Consider the following 19217-nt stretch of genomic DNA (forward strand, 5'->3'; position numbering starts at 1 on the left):
CGCTGTCGCCCCATTAAGCCCAACAGACAGACGCAGACACAGGTTAAAAGCACTCAGAAACATTTTTAATTCTTCTTCTTTTCTGAGCAGTGCCTCCAAAGCACCCCAGCCACAGTTAACAGGCAATACACTATAATAAATAGACACAATATTTCTCTTCTCCACCTCCCAGCAAGCTCTGTCCTCTACCTCCCAACTCCGGCTCGCTTGGTGGGTCTTCAGGAGTCCTTTATATAGTCCTTGACCCGGAAGTGCTTCCACTCTTCTGTTCCCGTGATTTGCCAGCACTTCCGGGTCAGATGGAGGACTTGAGTTTTTCTTCAGCCTGGAAGTACTTTGGGGCTTCCAGGCTATATGGGAAATACAAATCCCCAGATCTTCCTGCAGCATCTCCTGGCAGCACCCACGGTACCCAGTAGGGCTGTGATGTTGAACTACAAATTCTATGATGCCCTGCGGGAATACGGGGTGCCGCTATGCTGCAGGGAACTCGCCATCTGGCATCTTGGGGGAGGCAGTGTCCCACAGTAGCTGCCTTCCCCCATCCTTCTCCTCTTTGGGCGTCCCAGCTGGGTTGAGCAGCCGGCCGACTGCCACAATAAAATATAATAAAGAAACTATTAAATTGATTTTGAAATATAGCCAAGGCAATGCTAGTGTTTCTAATGGGTATTAATGTCTCCTGATTTTTAATTTATCATTCACATATTGCAAAGCCCTGTTTTTCAACAGCCATTCCTTCAGTATCCTAATGGTCCACTCCCTTAGCTTATCTTTAATTAGTCATGTATAAATGTTACTTGGTTATTAGAGGAACCTTTGTAATTGTATTAGCACCACTGAAAAATGATATTCTGCTCACCTGGGTTGCAAGGTCCTGGCATTCATATACCAAGTTTTAAAAATGGCCAAAATGAAAGATCTTTTTCAAGGAATATGGTTCAGGGTTATGGGAGGGCTATCTGACTTATATGAATGATGTTTTGGTTTTTTTGTGATGTTATAGGTGCTACAGTTAGTCCCATTCCAGTGTGTTTACCCAGCGGTAAAATGGTGAACGGGGAGTTTATAAAGCAGGATATCCACTGTGTCATTGAACAGATAGAAGCGAGCGATGTAAATGACTTTAATTTTCTGCTGTGTTGTCTGGTTGCTGGAAAGCAATGGTGCAGATGTCCGCTATTCAGTTTAATTATAGTTTGTAAATACCTGCAAATGGGGATGACTGTGCGGGCTATTGCTAAACTTCTTGATGTACTGTATCAGTCTGGACTATCAGAAGAAAAATGGAACAATTTGATATAAGACAAGCTTAACTCATTATGTAGACAACTTAACATAAGAGTAATCTTTTTGAGCGAGACCTAAAAATGATTCACACTGACTGGTCATTGAATTACGTTTAGGTTTGGCATGATTAACGTGTGGTCTTAAATGCAATATGTTTGCGTTGCTTTAACTTAAGACACGCGATCTATGGATATGAGTTCAAATGCAATATGCCTTTGCATTACATTTTAAACTGATGGAAAATGTGTGTGTCTTTGTGAAACGCAATCGATCAGTTGGTTGAAATGTTTTTAATTATGATACGATAAAACCGTGCCAATATGAAATGCAACACCTTTAAATGCCTCACATTGCAGTGTAAACATATGTTAAGTGCATTAACTGTAATTTTGCCACGATAATCTTCCATGGCCCACTAGATGGCAGTCGTGTGTCTGCGACAGCGAATGAGGCGCCGCCAGCCTGGTGTTATGCGGTATGCTGGTTGCGGGGTGCGTCACCTGCTTAGAGGTTATATGACGTATGTTGCGTGCCTACTGCTTCCGTGAGGTCACAGAGGGATTTTTCATTTTCAAGTGCATTAAAAGTGTGTATGTACTATTGGGCGTCACCCTACAGCTTTGAGTGTTTAGCTTTTGAAATATTTTGCATGTTGGAATGCTGTGTTTTGAGGTAAGGTGTTGCAACTCGTGTTCGATGAACTTCTACAACTTCTTGAAGCAGGGTACTGACAGCCTCCACGTCAAGTATTCGGATCCCGCAGCAAACCCTGGATGCACATATTCGATACGTAATGACTGTGTACTCGGCATGTAGTCGCTTGACGTGGCAGTTTCATTAGTGGCTGGATAGATCCCACACGTATTCCGAGACGCGACATTATTGATAAATGAGGTGGGATTTGGAACGTAAAGTAGCTTTTTTCTGGTTTCTGAGATCCAAATTGATTCCGAAAGCAGCTGGTTTTTTCGAATGGCTTCGGCTATCGTGGAAAAACCGGTGCACCCGTTTGTTGAAAGAAGCTCGAGGCAGGTACTCGTAAAAATAACATGACATCTAGAATCTTCACAGAGTGAAATTCAGTTTTAGGTGTCGATAGATTTGTTTGTCAGGCGAAAGGGGCGGCACTTTACGCTAATATCGTTTCTTGAAGGGGGCGGGGTTGTTCCCGAAATTTTATCAGCAATAGTATATAGTTCATCCTGATAAACCGTCGAAATGATTAACGAAAACTCCTACCGAGTCCATATTATGTGCTAAAAGAGTTAAAAAAATGGTTACAGTAACACAATCCTTAGTGTTGGGCGCATGCGCTTTTGACTTTGTTGATGCACCCCTGTTGGAATATTATGATCGCTACCCGTGTACCGATTGCACCCAGCACAAGTGACTTTTCTTGTTGGCTCTCTGGTTTTACTCCATTACCACTGACACGCTTGTTAGGTGTTTACGATTATTCAGAACTGGCCGTGTGTGCAGGAGTTAGGGACCAGTTCCTGCCTTGCACCATTATGACCCGGAGAGGCTCCATTTCCCTGCTTCCCTGAATTACATAAGGGTTTTCAGTAATTATATGTTAAAACTAGCAGAATACCCGTGCTTCGCAGCGGAGAAGTAGTGTGTTAAAGAAGTTATGAAAAGAAAAGGAAAAATTTTAAAAATAATGTAACATGATTGTTAATGTAATTGTTTTGTCATTGATATGAGTGTTGCTGTCATATCTCTCTATATATATATCTATATGTATATGTATGTATGTGTGTGTGTGTATGTATATATATATAGCAAAATACCCGCGCTTGGCAGCGGAGAAGTAAAAAGAAAAGGAAACATTTTAATAATAACGTAACGTGATTGACAATGTAATTGTTTTGTCATTGTCATGAGTGTTGCTGGCATATATATATATATATATATATATATATATATATATATATATATATATATATATATATATATATATATGTGTATGTATATATATGTATGTATATGTATATGTGTGTACCTGTACACATATACACACCCACATATACTATGGGGTGCCAAACAGGCAAATACATTGATTTTCTGAATATATAAAGTCAAAACTTGAATATATAAAGTCCGCGTCGGTATATATAAAGTCAAAACTTTTTTCTGAATATATAAAGTCACTGTCGGAATATATAAAGTCAAAACCTGAATATATAAAGTCAGCGTCGGAATATATAAAGTCAAAACCTGAATAAATAAAGTCAGCGTCGGAATTTATAAAGTCATTCCTGATTATATAAAGTCAAAATCTATTGATTGAAACGACTCTGAACTGAACAAAGTTAACAAAGACGTATTCAGAAAAAGAAATTAAAAAAACACTGTTCGGTTAATGTTTTGAAAATGATGCATGTGCCCTGCCCAGGATTGGTTCCTGCCTTGCGCGCAGTGTTGGCTGGGATTGGCTACAGCAGACCCCCGTGACCCAGTGGTCGGATTCAATGGGTTGGGAAATGGATGGATATTCCAGCGCTGACTTTGTATATTCCGACGCTGACTTTATATATTGAAGTTTTGACTTTATATACAGTATTTCAGCGCTTACTTTATATATACCGACGCTGACTTTATATATTCAAGTTTTGACTTTATTTATTCCGACAGTGACTTTATATATACAAGTTTTGACTTTATATAGTTAAATTTAGTCATCATTGCATAACTTTTTCTTTACCATAGAAATTTAAAGACTAAATTCAACTTCCATTCCTACCAAAGAGATTTCTGGCGACTAAATAGAACCTCCTTATATCCAAATTCTAGCTGTTGAGCTGTCGCCTGCCTGCCTGAATAAGTCACCCTCGCTTCGCTCTTACTTTTTTACCGTTCATTTTTTAAAATTATACAATAAAGGAGGATTACACTTAAGTATGGCTTTACCAAAACAATTATTGATGGCGAATCGATTATTCATAAAGCTTGAATTGGTGATCTGTTTTTCTGTGTTAACCTCATATTTTTTTATACTTCTTCTCAAACCAAGGGGGTGCGCGGCTAAAATGAATCAGGAAGCGCTGATCAATGTAATCGGTGTTCCAGGATATCATGCATTGACAAAAGTTCCCCTTTGCTTGTAATACAAAGTTTGATTAAATACATTATTTTATAACGTGTTATGGAGCACATGCATCGAAGCTTCTCAGCTGTGCTTGTGCTAAGAAAAGGAAACATTTTAAAAATAACGTAACACGATTGTCAATGTAACCTTTTGTAAGTAGTGCCTGGAGGATTCAGTGTGGAGAAACTGTAGAGACAGCGTGCGTATTAACTTGTGGATTTTTCTGTGAATATTTGGTGGCAGTGTGACGAAGTTGCTTCGGAAGACGGCGTTAGCCGCGGAGCTCAGCTCAGAGCGAAATGAGGTAAATGTGAGGGGAGATGATGACGTGACTCCCCCACCCGCCTTAACTGTCAATCCCCCACAAACACAGTCTCTCGGAATTTGCATAAGCACAGTCTTTCACCTGCAATTTTAACTTAGTTACAAAGTGATCAAAACTCTCGTTTATATCCTGTGTCCTCTCATTAAACTTGTATCCTGCATTACCCGTGGGCATGACAAACGCCAGCGGCAGCCTGTCTATGAACTTAATTTAAACTTTAGGTTTACACTGTGCTTTGTTTCTGAAGTAGGTGCAGGCATGAATATGCTTGTGCAGTATGTGTCACTCGCTCGCTTCTTCTTGTTTCGCTGCCTTCTCAATTGTATAATGCATGTTTTCTTAAGCGCTTTTTGGAGCTCTTCCTGGTTTTCTACGTAATGCGTTGACAGTCAGTTCACGTGATTACGTGGGAGGCGTGATGATGTCACACGAAACTCCGCCCCCCCACTGCCATCGAGCTCAACTCCATTACATTATATGGAGAAAAATAGGTTCCAGTTATGACCATTACGCATAGAATTTCGAAATGAAACCTGCCCAGCTTTTGTAAGTAAGCTGTAAGAAATGAGACTGCCAAATTTCAGCCTTCCACCCGCACGGGAAGTTGGAGAATTAGTGATGAGTGAGTGAGTTAGTGAGGTCTTTGACTTTTATTAGTATAGATAGATTAAAGGAGGGAAAGCAGATAATGTCATATAAACATAAGTTTAAGTAGTGTTTATTTCACATTACAATAATGTGAAAGGAAAAAAAATACAAGTTAACTCTTTTTATTAATAAAACACAATCTAGATACAGGATTACAGTTCATGTACTTGTATTTTCAAGTTTTAACTGAGTGTTTGAAAAGCAGGAATCTTTGTTTGTTTTTGAAGAACTCCAAGTGTGTTTACATGCACTCACAAAATCAGCGTAAGGTCAGAAACCTGGTTTCTTAAATATCTCTGTTTACTCGCATAAGTCCACATGGAGTTCTCCTTTAGGAAAACGGTTTGATGTCATCAACCGGCTTCCGTGAATCCAAACACAAGCATAGAGCCTGTGTCTCCTGAGCAGTGTGGGGATTGTTACTTTTAAAAATAACTTAGTTACATTACTTAATATTTACAGCAGAAGTAACTCCATATGTTATGTAGTCATTTATTCAGAAATATGTGTTACAAATGGTTCATTACTTTTGTTTCTTTTGTATGAAAAACTGCTTGTTTGACTGTCCATCATTTGTTATTAAATTCTAAGCTAATATGTGAACCTTCATGAAACTGACCAGAAACACAGCTAAAAGTGATGATTTTCCTGTGTTTTATGAGTACATTTAATTCTTCATGTGCTGTAAAGAAAATAAGACCCATCCTCAAACCTGAGGCCCTGAAGATTCAACTTATGGACACTAGCTGCTACGTCGCCTGATCACACTGTTTCAGCAAATCTATAGCACTTTTTTTACTGAAATGCATGCATTTCTGTGCTTGTCTGTGCAATTGAATGCTGGCACATTTGCTCCTTGCCTCACACCCAGTGCTGCTGGGATAATAATTATGTACATATCTTCTTTACTTCAACAAAATAAGTATCTATGCTTGTGAAAATAAGAACTGTAAAAAAATGCATTTGAAGTAATCAGTGTGTCACACGGATTGCCTTTAAGAGGGCTGATAATGAAGAGCCACAGGAGATGCAGATTTCAGTACTCCAAACACCTAAGTTAACAGCTCTGCTGAATGACACCAGTAGAATAATGGGAAAGGCTGCATAGCACCCACCATCTAACTTGACGTCTAAATCGATAACTAGAGAAGTTTAACATTACTGTCCAATTGGAAATGCAAACATGTCATGAAAAAATAGCTGCTGCATTTTAACATGTTGTACTGTATATCCATAGACCACAATGTTTATGTAATTTCTATTTGCTGTTGTTATGTCATATATTGATCCAGTTGTTAAAATGACAGAAAGATATCATATCAGGCAGAGGCACTTCTCAAATGTGTGGAGACCAGTAGCTGCGGTGGTCTACGTATGTTTGTCTGTCTGACTCCACTGTCATTGCGCTTATCACAACATGCAAATTAATTATTAAGCTTCAGTTATCTTATGCTACTGAGCTCCTGAATGGATAACAACAATTTAAGTTTTTTATTTTCTCTCAGTGTCAAGTCTTATGCTCAGGTTCTTTTGCTCTCTTCCTGAAACTCCTCTGGAGGTGTCAAATACACGGTCTGATGGAATTGGGGAAGGTGTTTTAGGAGGTAACCCCGTGGGTTTTCCCTTTGTAGCGCTTCATTTCGCCACCTTTCACTGCACACTTTTTAACTGTTATCCCTAGACTTGCATTCTCGTTTGAGAATCGTGTCGTACCCCGCAAGACTAGGAGTAACACGATGCTGAAATTAGTGTGAGGTTAATAAATAAATAAAAGGACCATTCTTTTACAGTTGAATGTCAGCGCTTGCCTTTGATTAGTATTTTTATTCCCCATATAGATTCGAGTTATATTCGAATAGTGATGTTCGTTCTGACAACAGCAGTAAAATGAAAACAGTTGCATGTTCGTCGGAGTGTACAGACATATTTTATTTAGAGCAGTGTACAAGATGATTAATGAAATGTGTGCTTTTCTTATGAGTCTGCTGAGCTTCCTCAAGCCTAATGCATTGCCCTGCAATTTTTGAATTTTGATTTGTTGAGCTACGTCTTGGATTTTCAAAGATAAAAGACAATACACAAAGCTGTATATTAAGAAAAAAAATGTAATATGTAAGCATCTTATAGGATAATTGGTATAGAGTATCATTACAGTGGTTTGCATGAGTGCCAAGCAATGGACTGGATCCAAGCTGATGCGTGTTCTTGCAAGACCAGGATCTTTCTGCATTTCCATTGAAAAGATTAGTTTTTACCGTGGATTAAATAATTTTTACATGTAATATAAATACTATGGTATTTTGGAAAGTTTGTCTGTCTTGCTAAAAATATGTTCGAATGTACTGTAAAGTATGTTAAGAAATTAAAGTAAAGCAGCAATGTAGCTGGTGAAGCTTTTAAAATTGAACTATCTATCTGTTGTTGTTCCCTCAATAGTTTATATTTATGGTGTTCAGAGCTATTTCAATCTATGCTGACATATGTTTTAAAAAATACATTTGGCTGTCATTTGACTGGTAATCCTCACTTTTGTTGTTGGTTCTAATTTGTAGATAGTTAAATAACATGGAGAACAATGGGAGGCCTTCAGCCCCACAAATTATTTTACTGGCTTCTAGCTCTGCTTTGACAACAATCCTGTACATGGTATACAGAAGAAGATCTGAAGTTGTACGCAAGTTGAAGGTACAGTACATATTTTGAATGCCAATGAATATTTAATCCATTTCGGGGTCATGGGAGGCCAGAGCCTACCCCCACAGACTGCAAGGCAGGAACCGTGGATGTGGTGTCAGTTCATCATGGAGTCCAGTCATAAAGAGACCCAGGTTAAAATCGCTAGTTATATTAATCATGCATGGGTTAAGCAGCTTTGGGAATATTATTAAAGTTGTTTATGTATGTTTTTACATTTAGCATACAGGCAGATTAAGTGACCAGTAGGCTTATATTTTACAGTTTAGTGCCTGCTCAGTATAACCAGTCATCTACTTAAATCGGTCATCTTTTATCAGTGTTCTTAAAAAAATAAATAAATAAAGTGAGCACTTTTTTGAGTGCCCTATATTTGCTACCTTTCTAATCAGTTTTTAGTGCTCTGTGAGCACATTTCCTCCACTTATAATGATACATTTCTTTTAGGTTCAACTGTTATTAAATGTTATTATTGGTCGAGCACTTTTCACAATAGTTAAATCAACCAAAGTGATTATATGTCACGTCATGTTTATTGAACAGTTTTTTTTTGTTTGAACTCCTCTAAAGGCCATCAATTATTTTCTAGGAAGCTGCAAAGCTTTCAATAACCGATGAACTGAAAGATGTTTTGACGGAGGCACCAGGAAAATGTGTCCCCTATGCTGTTGTTGAAGGTAATAATCTTTTTTTGTGTATTGAATAGAGCACAGTGTCATCCATTATTAGATAGGGGAAGGCAACCATTCAGTTTCTTTAATTAATCAGTTGCAGGGGCTTACCTCAGTAGTCAAATGAGCAGGTGACTTGTTAATTTTTTACATTAACATGGATGTGAAGATAAGGTTTTGAAAGGATCACATGCAAAATAGTTTGTAATAGTGGGAAAATACCTTTTATTGTTATTGTCTAATCACTTAAGTGAATACTGCAGTGTGTTACTTGAACACCACTCCCAAACAGGAATACCAGTAAAGCAAAAGATGAATCTGCGTGATAATGAGCTAATGTAGGACAAGGTCTTTTTGTTCTGTCACTCCTGCTGTCAGTTCAGACACTGTGAAGAAGCTTAACTGGTGAAAAGGAACTATTGAGCTAATAAACAAGTTCTGTTTTGGCATTCTTTAACTGAATACTTTACAGCATTCTTTTGTCTTCCACACAATAATGGACAGCAATGAATGCATAATGCGCAGTTTTGCCATTCATTTATCACAAAATGGTGAATAAATGAATGTTTTAAAAAGTCCCCACCCTGTATATTGTGTTACATTGGTATTCTAAAGGGTGACTGCCTTCATTCCCCTTAAGAACCCTGTAAATAATGCAAGATAAAATGAGCTATTTCTTTTGTTTCTTTAGCCCACTTTTTCCGAGCTATGTGGTCTAGGGAGACCACAGCTTGTCTGATACCAATAAAGAAATTCACCCTGCTTATCAAAAAGCTTATCAATGAAATTCTTTGTGTTAAATTGATGTCACATTATACGACTTCAAGTCATTGGGTATGTCAGATTTACCCACTGCAGGTGCTAATCACTTTGTTGGACCATCTAGCACAGTCACGCTCACCCCTTTCTCTGATAGCCAACAGTGTGCCGCCTGATGGAGCCTGTTTAATTGCTATGTTAGGTTCACCCATGATCTCTGCCCTTTTTTTTTTCCCATGCTGTTGTGGGATATAAAATACAAGATATCCGACAGATGGGTTCTCTTCTATTTGTGATGTCTAAAGCACCTGCATTCATTATTCCTCATCTCTGCATTATAGGCTCTGTACTTACAGATAAACATACATTGGTTGTCAGCTTTCATGCACACAGAGCCCACCATTTTGACTAAAGTTAAAATTAGACTTGCTTCATTTAGTCCTAGCGTGTCGTGGAGTAGCTGGACTGAGTTGCTGGGTATGCCACATTATGCAACCGGCTTCATGGGAGTGTGTTGCTGACTGCCTTCAACTCATTATGATTATGTAAAGGCTATGGCTGAAAATTCCTGGAAAAGTCACATAATGTGACATAACGTTTAGCAGAAAGTAGTTTATCTAGGGAAGGTACTGTAGTTAGTAATTTATGTGCTGATCATGTTCCATTTAGGAAACTAAACCAGATTGGTTCTGAATTTGACATGACATAAAAAATACAATGGTTGGATTTTTACTAATTTTCTTTTCTCCTAAGAAGAAAAAATGACTTTTTCAGTATTGTCTTAGATCAGACAAAAATGCATTTTTACTTGCAACAAAAGCCTCGCTTGCATTTGACATTAACATGTGTTTTGATACTCCATTCAGGATTGGATAGCACTTGACTACAGTACAAAAGAAAAACTGGGAGTAAATACACTTGTGATCAGATCACTTAGACCACACTTGGATGTGTTCAGAAATGTATAGTGACAACAATTGACACAACATGTAAGCAAAAGCAGATTTAAATTTTGTAACATAATCAACATATAAAATTAACGTTTATGCCAGGTGTATAAAGGAAATTGTTTTAAAATGTGGGAACATTAAAGAATAAGTCATTCTTGATAAACATCAACAAATTCATTACCAGAAGCGTCCCGTCAGAGTATAACTACCATTATAGTTATTCAGCTAGCTTTTGTTTCAAAAGAGAGACTGTTTTTCTGTAGAAATGATAAAAAAAATAATTAAAAGCTGATTTTGTTTATTCTTCTTGTAGGAGTAGTTAAAGCTGTTCAAGAAACACTGGATAGCCAGTTTGTAAAAAACTGCAAAGGAGTGATTCAACGACTGACCCTGAAAGAGCATAAAATGGTATGGAATCGAACAACGCATCTTTGGTAAGATAATGATGGCAAGCCTTTAATTCAATAAAGGCACTGATTATTATTGTATAGGTCTTTTTGGCTCACAGTTTATGCCACTCATCCATTAATTTTCATTCCAATTTTATATTAGTTTAGTTTAAGCAAAAGAGCCTATCACTTCATCAACAGGTAAAAGGCAAGGACTGGTTCAAGCCCCACTGTAAGTCCTTTAGAGCAGTGTTTTTTAACCTCTGGGTAGCGACCCAAAATGTTGCCAGTATGTCCCAGCTTGTCGTACTTGGGTGCTCAAGTTGGTCACGATGAGACATCTAAGCCAATAACAGCACTACTTGATATATATCCCTGTTTTGTAACTATGGAAGTTTCAGGAAAAGGGATCCCCTCCTCCTTCCTTACATTTGTGCTCAATTCACTAAGGGAGACTCCCCTCCATTTTACACTTGTGCTTTTGATGCACAAAGGGGGACAACTTTTACACTTGCGTTTTCGATTAATAAACAGGGTTCAAAAACCCATGGCTCTTAACCTTCGTGCTTTTTTCATTAAGAGGGACCTCCAAACCCCATTCCCACACCCGATGCATTGTGGGTCATCAATAAATGTAAAAAGGTAAAACTGGGCTGTGAGACAGTAAAGGTTCTAATTTACACCTGGAGTGGAATTGACTTGCCAACAGTGACTGTTTGAAGTTGGTGTTGTGTAAAATATTTAAGCTTTGGTATAAAGGTTTTTGGGAGTTGCTCATTTATTCTTTATTTTGTCTAGGTAAATAGACATTAGCTTTATGTTCATAATATATAGATAAAAAGTTTTTTTTGTTTTTTTTTATTCTTTAGCTGTGATTTTCTTGCATGATGTTTTTTATAAAATGGATTTCGGACTTGGCACTTTTTAAACTAGATTAATAGTTGATAACATTATATTTCCAATATTTGGTTAAATTTGAAAAATACTAAACTGTATTTTGAGCTGCCTCTAAATTAAACCTTATTAGTTTAGTTAGCAGCCATAAATTGACCCTGTGAGGGTGAGAGTGTGTTATGGACTAGTGCTGATTGGTTCTTGTTTTTTGCCCTGTGATGCTGGGATTGGTGCTTAGCTCCCACAACCCAGAATTTGACAAAGTGGCTACAAATAATAGATGGATAGGTATTGCTGAACCAAAATTCTTGAAATGCTAATATTGTACAGTTTTAATAATTGAGTTTTTCAGTAACAGTATATTCTGCAACTCTATTTGAAACACTCCCCAATTTTGACTTCCTACAACTATTATTAATACCACTAGTGGTGTAATTTTCTTCCAAGGTCCACAGACCTTTTTGTGTGAATCTGGATGGGTGAATCCTGAACTGTATATGCCAGTTAATAAATGAATGGGTGCTTGGAAACAGATATCTGTAGACATCCAATCAGAGAATGAATGCAAAGCGTCTGTTCCTTTATCGGGACAGTGTTGGATGTGGTATTAAAAATTGATTAATCTTGCCATCTACAAGTTAATCAATTACAACTCAAATGTCAATAATGGGATAAAAGTGGCAATAATGAAAGGCTGTGTGTGTGTTTGTTTTTAAATGATAAGCATTATTCCTGCGGTCACATGCTGAAATTCTCCTGTCTTGAACACAAAGCTTTTCCGAATGTGACCTTTGCTGGTTTTCTTTTCATGTTGTTCTAATGCAGTATTAGTAGCACAATCGGCCATTTTCATATGTAATTTTTCATCTCACTTCTGTCTCGTATTATTGTGGCATTCGAAGTTACATATCCACTTGCAGTCACTCATCAATGCAATAAACTTTAACTCAGTACTACTGGTACTGTAAAAAAGCTTGTACCATTATGTTTTCAGCATTTTGGCATTGACTTGGTACCAAGGTATCTGTTCCTGTAACTTCCCTGCCGGAAGATGAAGCTGGCCTTTTTCTACAAGAGGAGGAATTTGGAGAGTTGGGAAATTCTGAACAGCATAATCTTAAAACCACATATTTTTCCGACCTGCTGAAAAATGTTTAAAAAAAAAAAAAAGCTTGACCTTCTATACAATGTTGAATATAATGCAATGAAAAGGATAAAAAATGCCTGCATGTCCAGATTATGTTAGTAAATTTGTGGTATACAAGGAGTTGCCATGAATTTGTGATGAAAGGTTTTACTGAAATCCATTTCTGAATCTTGCTCAAATTACTTTATTTGTTAGTCCAAGAGTTCATGATAGAGACTAAATTAATATATGCTAAATACTGAGAAGACCCATTTATTTAAACTGGATTTTTAAAGTATGCAAAAATATGCATAGGTACTTCAGTGTAGTGACACTTTAAAAAATGTAAGCTGAACTCACTTAGTGCAGTAATGCTATCCTGCAAGTATGTAGTGTATAATAAACCTGTTTTCTTGAATATTTTGTTACATCTGTCATGTGAATCTCTCTAAAAAATAACATCTACATGAAACATGGCTGGCTAAATAGAGGGAAATTTACTTTTTCATGTCAGAAAAAAGCTTAAGTTGTTAGGGAAAATTGAAAATGGCTAGATTTTGCTTAGTTAACTTAACAGACTTGGTGCAGAATGACAAACTTAAATTAGTAACAAATATTTTTTATTATTTTAATTGTATAAGCTTTTTATTTCTATGTTATTAATTATAAATTGCCTGGCCAAAAGAAAGCCACATGCTCTAATATTTGCTTGGATTGCCTTTAGCTTTCATTATGACACACATTCTCCATGATATTGTTTTGATAAGTTTATGCAATATCACAACATTTATTTCCATCCAGAGTTGCATTAATTTTTTCCAAGATCTTGTATTGATGATGGGAGAGTCAGGCCACTGTGTAAAGTCTTCTCCAGCACAAGATTCTCAATGGGAGTAAGGTGGTGGCCAATCCATGTGAGAAAATTATGTCTCGTGCTCTCTGAACCACTCTTTCGCTATTTGAGCCTAATGAATCCTGCCCTGTGCCATCAGGGGAAAAAAATCCATTGATGGAAAAACCTGCTCATTTAGTATATTCATGTAGTCATCTGACCTCATTTTTGGGCACATAACATTGCTGAATCTAGACCTGACCAACTGAAGCAACCCCATATCATGACACTGCCCCCACAGGCTTATATGGTAGGCACTAGGCATGATGTGTGCATCCCTTCATCCACCTCTCTTCTTGCCCTGATGTGCCTATCATTCTGGAACAGGGTAAATTGGGACTCCTCAGACCATTGTTCCAGAATCCAATCTTCATGCTCTTTAGCAATTTGAAGCTTTTTTTTCCCCAAATAGCCTCACATATACATGGTTTTCTTAAGGCTACACATAACTGTTAGTTCTATTGTTGATTTTTTTTTTAACGATTTTATTTCACCAAACATTTAAGTGATCTCCGATTATGAACATTCATGTTTTTTTTTTTTCAGACTACATTTCTTCCTCGAAGATGTCGATTCACCACTATCCTTTGAAGTTGTAATACTGCATTGGACAGTTCTTAACTCAATTTTAATAATTTCAGCACTCTCCTTAGTTGTTTTCTTTGCTTGATGCCTGCCAATAATGTGACCTTTTTGAAATAGCGTAGCATCTTTTCCATGACCATGTTCTGACATGGTTGTTTAAGAAGTGAGAAGTTACCCACTGCATCAGTTAGGGTTAAATCACTTGTTGCCAGCTAAAACATATTAATTGCTGCAGTGCTTATCCAATGGAAGGGTATTGCCTATTTGTTGAGTTAAATCCACATGGTGACTTTTTTTTGGCCAGGCAGTGTACAGTTGTGTTTGAAAGTTTGTGAACCCTTTCGAATTTTCTATATTTCTGCATAAATATAACCTGAAACATCATCAGATTTTCACTCGAATCCTAAAAGTAGATGAAGAGAAACCAGGTAAACAAATGAGACAAAAATATTATACTTGGTCATTTCAAACAGAACTGTATTTTATATTATTATCAATAAGAAATATTTCTTAGCAAAATTCTGTTCCATGGCAGCTAAAAGGCTTGACTTTTTTTTTTTTCTTCTTCTTCAAATGATTTTCTTCTCGTGCCAGGAATGACTGTGAGAAAATAATTGTCCAACCAACAAACACTGTACCCTTTGACTTGGCATCACATGATGACAGCATCAGGACCTCTGTGAGAGTTGTGAGGCCGCTTGATGTTTCTGAACTCGACCTTGAAACAATTTACGAAAAATTCCACCCTACAGTTCAGTCTTTCAGTGATGTTATTGGACATTTTATCAGTGGAGAGCGACCGAAAGGCATCAGGGAGACAGAAGAGATGCTGAAAGTGGGCACAGCAATAACTGGAGTAGGAGAGGTAGTGTTGGAAAATAGTCTTATAAAACTGCAGCCTCCCAAACAGGGAATGCACTACTTTATTAGCCAGCTGGATTACGAGGGCCTTCTGCAAAAGCAACAGTCAAAAGTAAGGACCTGGAAGATCTTGACTGTGGCCTTTGGTGTTGCAACATGCATTATTTTCTTCCTCATACTAAAAAAGCAATACAGACGTTACAGAGAACAAAAAAGGCTCCGGGCCCTTCAAGATGAGCTCCGGGAGCAGCAGAGGAAGTCTGCAGCCTGGACTGAAGAATCCATTTCACCAAATACGTGTGTGATCTGTTTGAGCCGAGATCGATGTTTTGTATTTTTAGAATGTGGACATGTCTGTTCTTGCGATGAATGCTATCGCGCATTGCCTATGCCAAAGACATGCCCCATCTGTAGAAAGAACATTCTAAGAGTTGTGCCACTCTACAATAGTTAACCAAAGATCTGTTTGGGTACTTTGTTTTAATATATATATATATATATATGTATGTTTTTTTGCTTTTTATTCTGACCTGATTTACTCCAGAAGCTTTCTTTAATGTCAGCAAATTGCTGCTACTGGAAGAAAAGTGCAGTTGAAATTTCTTGGTATCTTTTTTTTTTTTTTTTCCCTCATCAAATCTTTGAAAATATTTAAAGTACACAATACCTGATATGAATCACTGCTGTTCTCTCGTATATCAGTTTCTAGGTATTTTGCTTAATGCAGAGAATGGGAAACTAATGGATTATGTATCCTTTGAAGTCCTTTTAGCATTGGGGCTATTCCATTTGTTTATAAGACCAGGCAATGCTGTGATTGTCATGCCTCCCCAAGAGTATCTGCCCTTTTCTCTAGTTGCATTTAGGGATAAATAGCGCCACCAGCCTTATCACTACATTATATTAGTACTGCAGAGGAAATTTCAAACACCTTTTATAGAGTGAGTGATAACAGTTCTATCATTGGCGTTCTAAGCCTGTCACTTCATTCATTCACTGCAGACTACGGTGAGACCCCAGTCAAGAAATTCTGTTCTTTCAGTTACAACTGCGTAGACAAATGGAAAGGGCTGACCATTGGTCCAGTAGTAAATGGCAAGTAATATTTGACTATCACAACCTTATTTTCTGCATGGTGTTTCCAGCAGTGCCCTGTCTAGCAGCATTACTCGAAAAAGGATGCCTTTAATCATGATGACATTCTTGCATTCTGATTTTCTAATATTTCCTAAACCTTTCTGCTAGTTGGTGCCTCTTAATGCTGCAGTGTTACTGGCATGGGATGTTTCGAAAGGTTTTCTTGTGTTTGCCGAATATCTTACCTGAGTGTGAATTAAAAAAAAAAATGTAAAGAAAGCATAAATGGTAGCTGAAATCACCTGTCAAAGTAGCAAAAACATCTAAAATGCAGTGACACTAAAACACTTCCATTGTAAAACCAAAAGCACAGCTGGAAAGAAAACAGTAATGTGTCAGTTATAATGGAAACTTTCACACGCTGTAAGGAACTGTGAATGTGTCACTTTCTACATGTAAACATATTTTCAGAAATTCGTAGCAATAGTATTTACTGTATACTGTATGTCTATAATGGAGAAGAAACAACAGGCATATGGACCGTCTTCTACTTGAGCCTTTATTTTCTTCTATTTATATTGTAACACACTCTGCATTTTGATTTCATGGATCAAAAATGGATTACATATTTTAGGTATTCCAGAACATTATCTGTCCAGTTTATAGGCATGCAAGTCTGTGCACATGATCCCTCAATTCAAATGATGCTTGCCACATAGTTTTTACCATTTCTGAAATAATAGAGGTGTATTGATTTTGTCCAACAGAGATAATGATTTTGCACTCATTAGCCACAGCCGCTGCTAAATTGGAGAAGAAGAAGAGGAATATTGCTTTTTTCTCAATGAGATAATGATTCTTCCATCTTTCACAACATAAAATATTGGCTTGGAATATTGGAATATTGGCTGTGATTTTGTGTAGGTGAAAAAAACAAATACTGGACAGTTTTTTGTTGTGTTTTTTTTTTTGTTTTGTTTTTTTGGAGTACTTGAGATGTATACTTAACCCTGTAGGTCAGGAGACCTCAAGTTCACTCTCGGAGGGCCTCAGTGATTGCAGGTTTTTCTTCTAACCCAGTTGGTTATTTGGAAGCCAGCCTTTTCCAGTAACAGAACTTCTTTTAACTGTGTGGCTTGTTAGTGTTTTTAGGCTGTTACTTTAGATCACTATTATATTGTATTATATTGTATATTCTCTCGAAGGATATCATCCAAATGATTTGTGGTTGGGAGCATATTAGTAATTCTCAGTCCTGTTTTCCAGTTGTTTTATTAAAACAGATGAACACATCAAGATGTCGGTTAGATGGTGAGCTGCTGTTCCTTTTGCAGTTTGCATCTCATTCTTAATTGACAGCTGGTTAAGAAAACAAGAAGTAATTAACAGCGGAAATGTAACTAAGACTAAAATAAACATTTGAGGGTTGTGAATCTTAATAAGGGAGTGCACTTCAATGAAGCACAAAAACTGAAGGGGGGTTGAGCTTGTAGGTGTTGGGATGCAGGAGCTCAGATGAACAGCCAGTTGGATTGTATATTTATGTCACATGACGTACACAATGAAATCTCTCAGAAGGGGTCAGACCCTGGGCCATGGCACTACAAAACGCTCTTGCTACATAACACACCCATTACAAGACACATCTACTCAATAATCATCATTATTTCTGAGTAAGGTAACACCTTCTACAACCCTAATCTCAAGAAAGGAGATTTTATGAGATGAACACGCAAGGAACACCTTTAGAGAGTGAGAAAGACACAAATGACTGAGCCTATCATATAAAATGACTAATGTTTAATGCAAAGGCCTCTAAACATCACCAATGTGTACAGGTTGATTGGTTCATCAACAGAAACCAAGTCCAAGGACTTGACCTGAGAAGCACTGATGTAGCTGCTGCCCACATCTGCCTTTTCAGATTACAGACAAAACCGGATAGAGCATACATTTGGCAACATTCTGCACTTACCAGGCCTTGACGTTGATCTAGTGCCACTTCTGTTACAAAAATCAGACTTGGCCACATGACAGGGACATGTTGGGCTCGCGTTTCTTAAACACTTGAACAATGTTTTTTAATTGCAGATATAGAATTAAATGTATCCAAGTGCAAATGTGTACCCAGTTTTCTCAACTTTTTTATTGTGTAACTCTCGGCGCTCTCAAGATTTAAAAATGCATGTTAAAAAAGTCTTAACTGGATTTGATTTTAAGCTTCAACTTTTTTTTGTGCGTGTGGAAGGCTGATTAAATAGAAAAATGTTTAAACATTGTTAATATGGTAATTTCACATCTGCTATAAAATATAAGTACTGTTTATGAAATTGGAAAAGTGTGTTTAATACAATAAACCATATACTTTCTTACGCTTCTCCTGTCCCCTAAAACTTCAGTGTGCCTTAACAGTTCAAAATCTTTGAAGCCTAGCACCAGTCTCTGTTTAGAAGCCTGTTACTTGTTTATAAATATAAATCATTCTAATATCGAGTCATGGAGGTAACAAACACAGTGACTAAGCCCAAGTTCATTTATACCATTTGATGCATGGAGGGTAACTAAACATTTTTCCATGAGTACAAATGATGAAATAAAAGAAGAAGAGTGTGTGGCACCCAATGCAGAGCCTTAGGAAGACAATGGTAAGCAAACATTCACATCACAGGCTGCCAACCTGCTAGGCAATTAGCTTTGAAGATGCAACTCTACTACCAGTGATACACTTTCATGAAGATGCTTCTGTTTAGGTCAAAGAGAAATTTTGCAAATTTGTTTAATGTTAATAATGTTTCAAAATGTCTTGTGATTTTAGGATGTCCAGAACTGCATCTGTTCTTCCTCATATACTAATTGTTCTAGTTCCTTTTCACCCAATATTGTAGATTACAGTCAGCCTTTGCATCAAAAGTCACCTACTAATGCATCAAAATGACTTTTATCTTAGAGTGCTTAAAGAGGTTAG

At 37.3% G+C, this 19217-nt stretch overlaps 1 protein-coding gene across 3 annotated transcripts; it reads left to right on the plus strand.

The window, feature by feature from the left end:
- Nucleotides 1-1784: 1784 nt before the first annotated feature.
- On the plus strand, nt 1785-18621 carry mul1b (mitochondrial E3 ubiquitin protein ligase 1b). Of its 3 annotated transcripts, none has more exons than XM_039755839.1 (5): nt 1785-1880; nt 7907-8039; nt 8638-8725; nt 10742-10862; nt 14909-18621. In XM_039755839.1, exons 2-5 carry the CDS (start codon nt 7920-7922, stop codon nt 15627-15629), a joined length of 1050 nt encoding a protein of 349 aa, XP_039611773.1. In that variant the 5' UTR covers nt 1785-1880; nt 7907-7919; the 3' UTR covers nt 15630-18621. The 3 variants fall into 3 exon arrangements, with proteins under 3 accessions (XP_039611773.1, XP_039611772.1, XP_039611771.1); XM_039755838.1 differs by having other exon boundaries at nt 1785-1876; XM_039755837.1 differs by having other exon boundaries at nt 1786-1962.
- The last annotated feature ends 596 nt before the right edge of the window (nt 18622-19217 follow it).

Source organism: Polypterus senegalus, chromosome 6, assembly GCF_016835505.1.
Source record: "Polypterus senegalus isolate Bchr_013 chromosome 6, ASM1683550v1, whole genome shotgun sequence".
NCBI lineage: Eukaryota > Metazoa > Chordata > Cladistia > Polypteriformes > Polypteridae > Polypterus > Polypterus senegalus.

What these genes read in the sequence shown, in the direction of transcription:
- mul1b (XM_039755839.1), top strand. Translation starts at nt 7,920, where the DNA reads ATGGAGAACAATGGGAGGCCTTCAGCCCCACAAATTATTTTACTGGCT. An exon ending in AAGTTGTACGCAAGTTGAAG is followed by an intron (nt 8,040 to 8,637) that starts GTACAGTACATA and finishes ATTATTTTCTAG; the next exon opens with GAAGCTGCAAAGCTTTCAAT. An exon ending in AATCGAACAACGCATCTTTG is followed by an intron (nt 10,863 to 14,908) that starts GTAAGATAATGA and finishes TTCTCGTGCCAG; the next exon opens with GAATGACTGTGAGAAAATAA.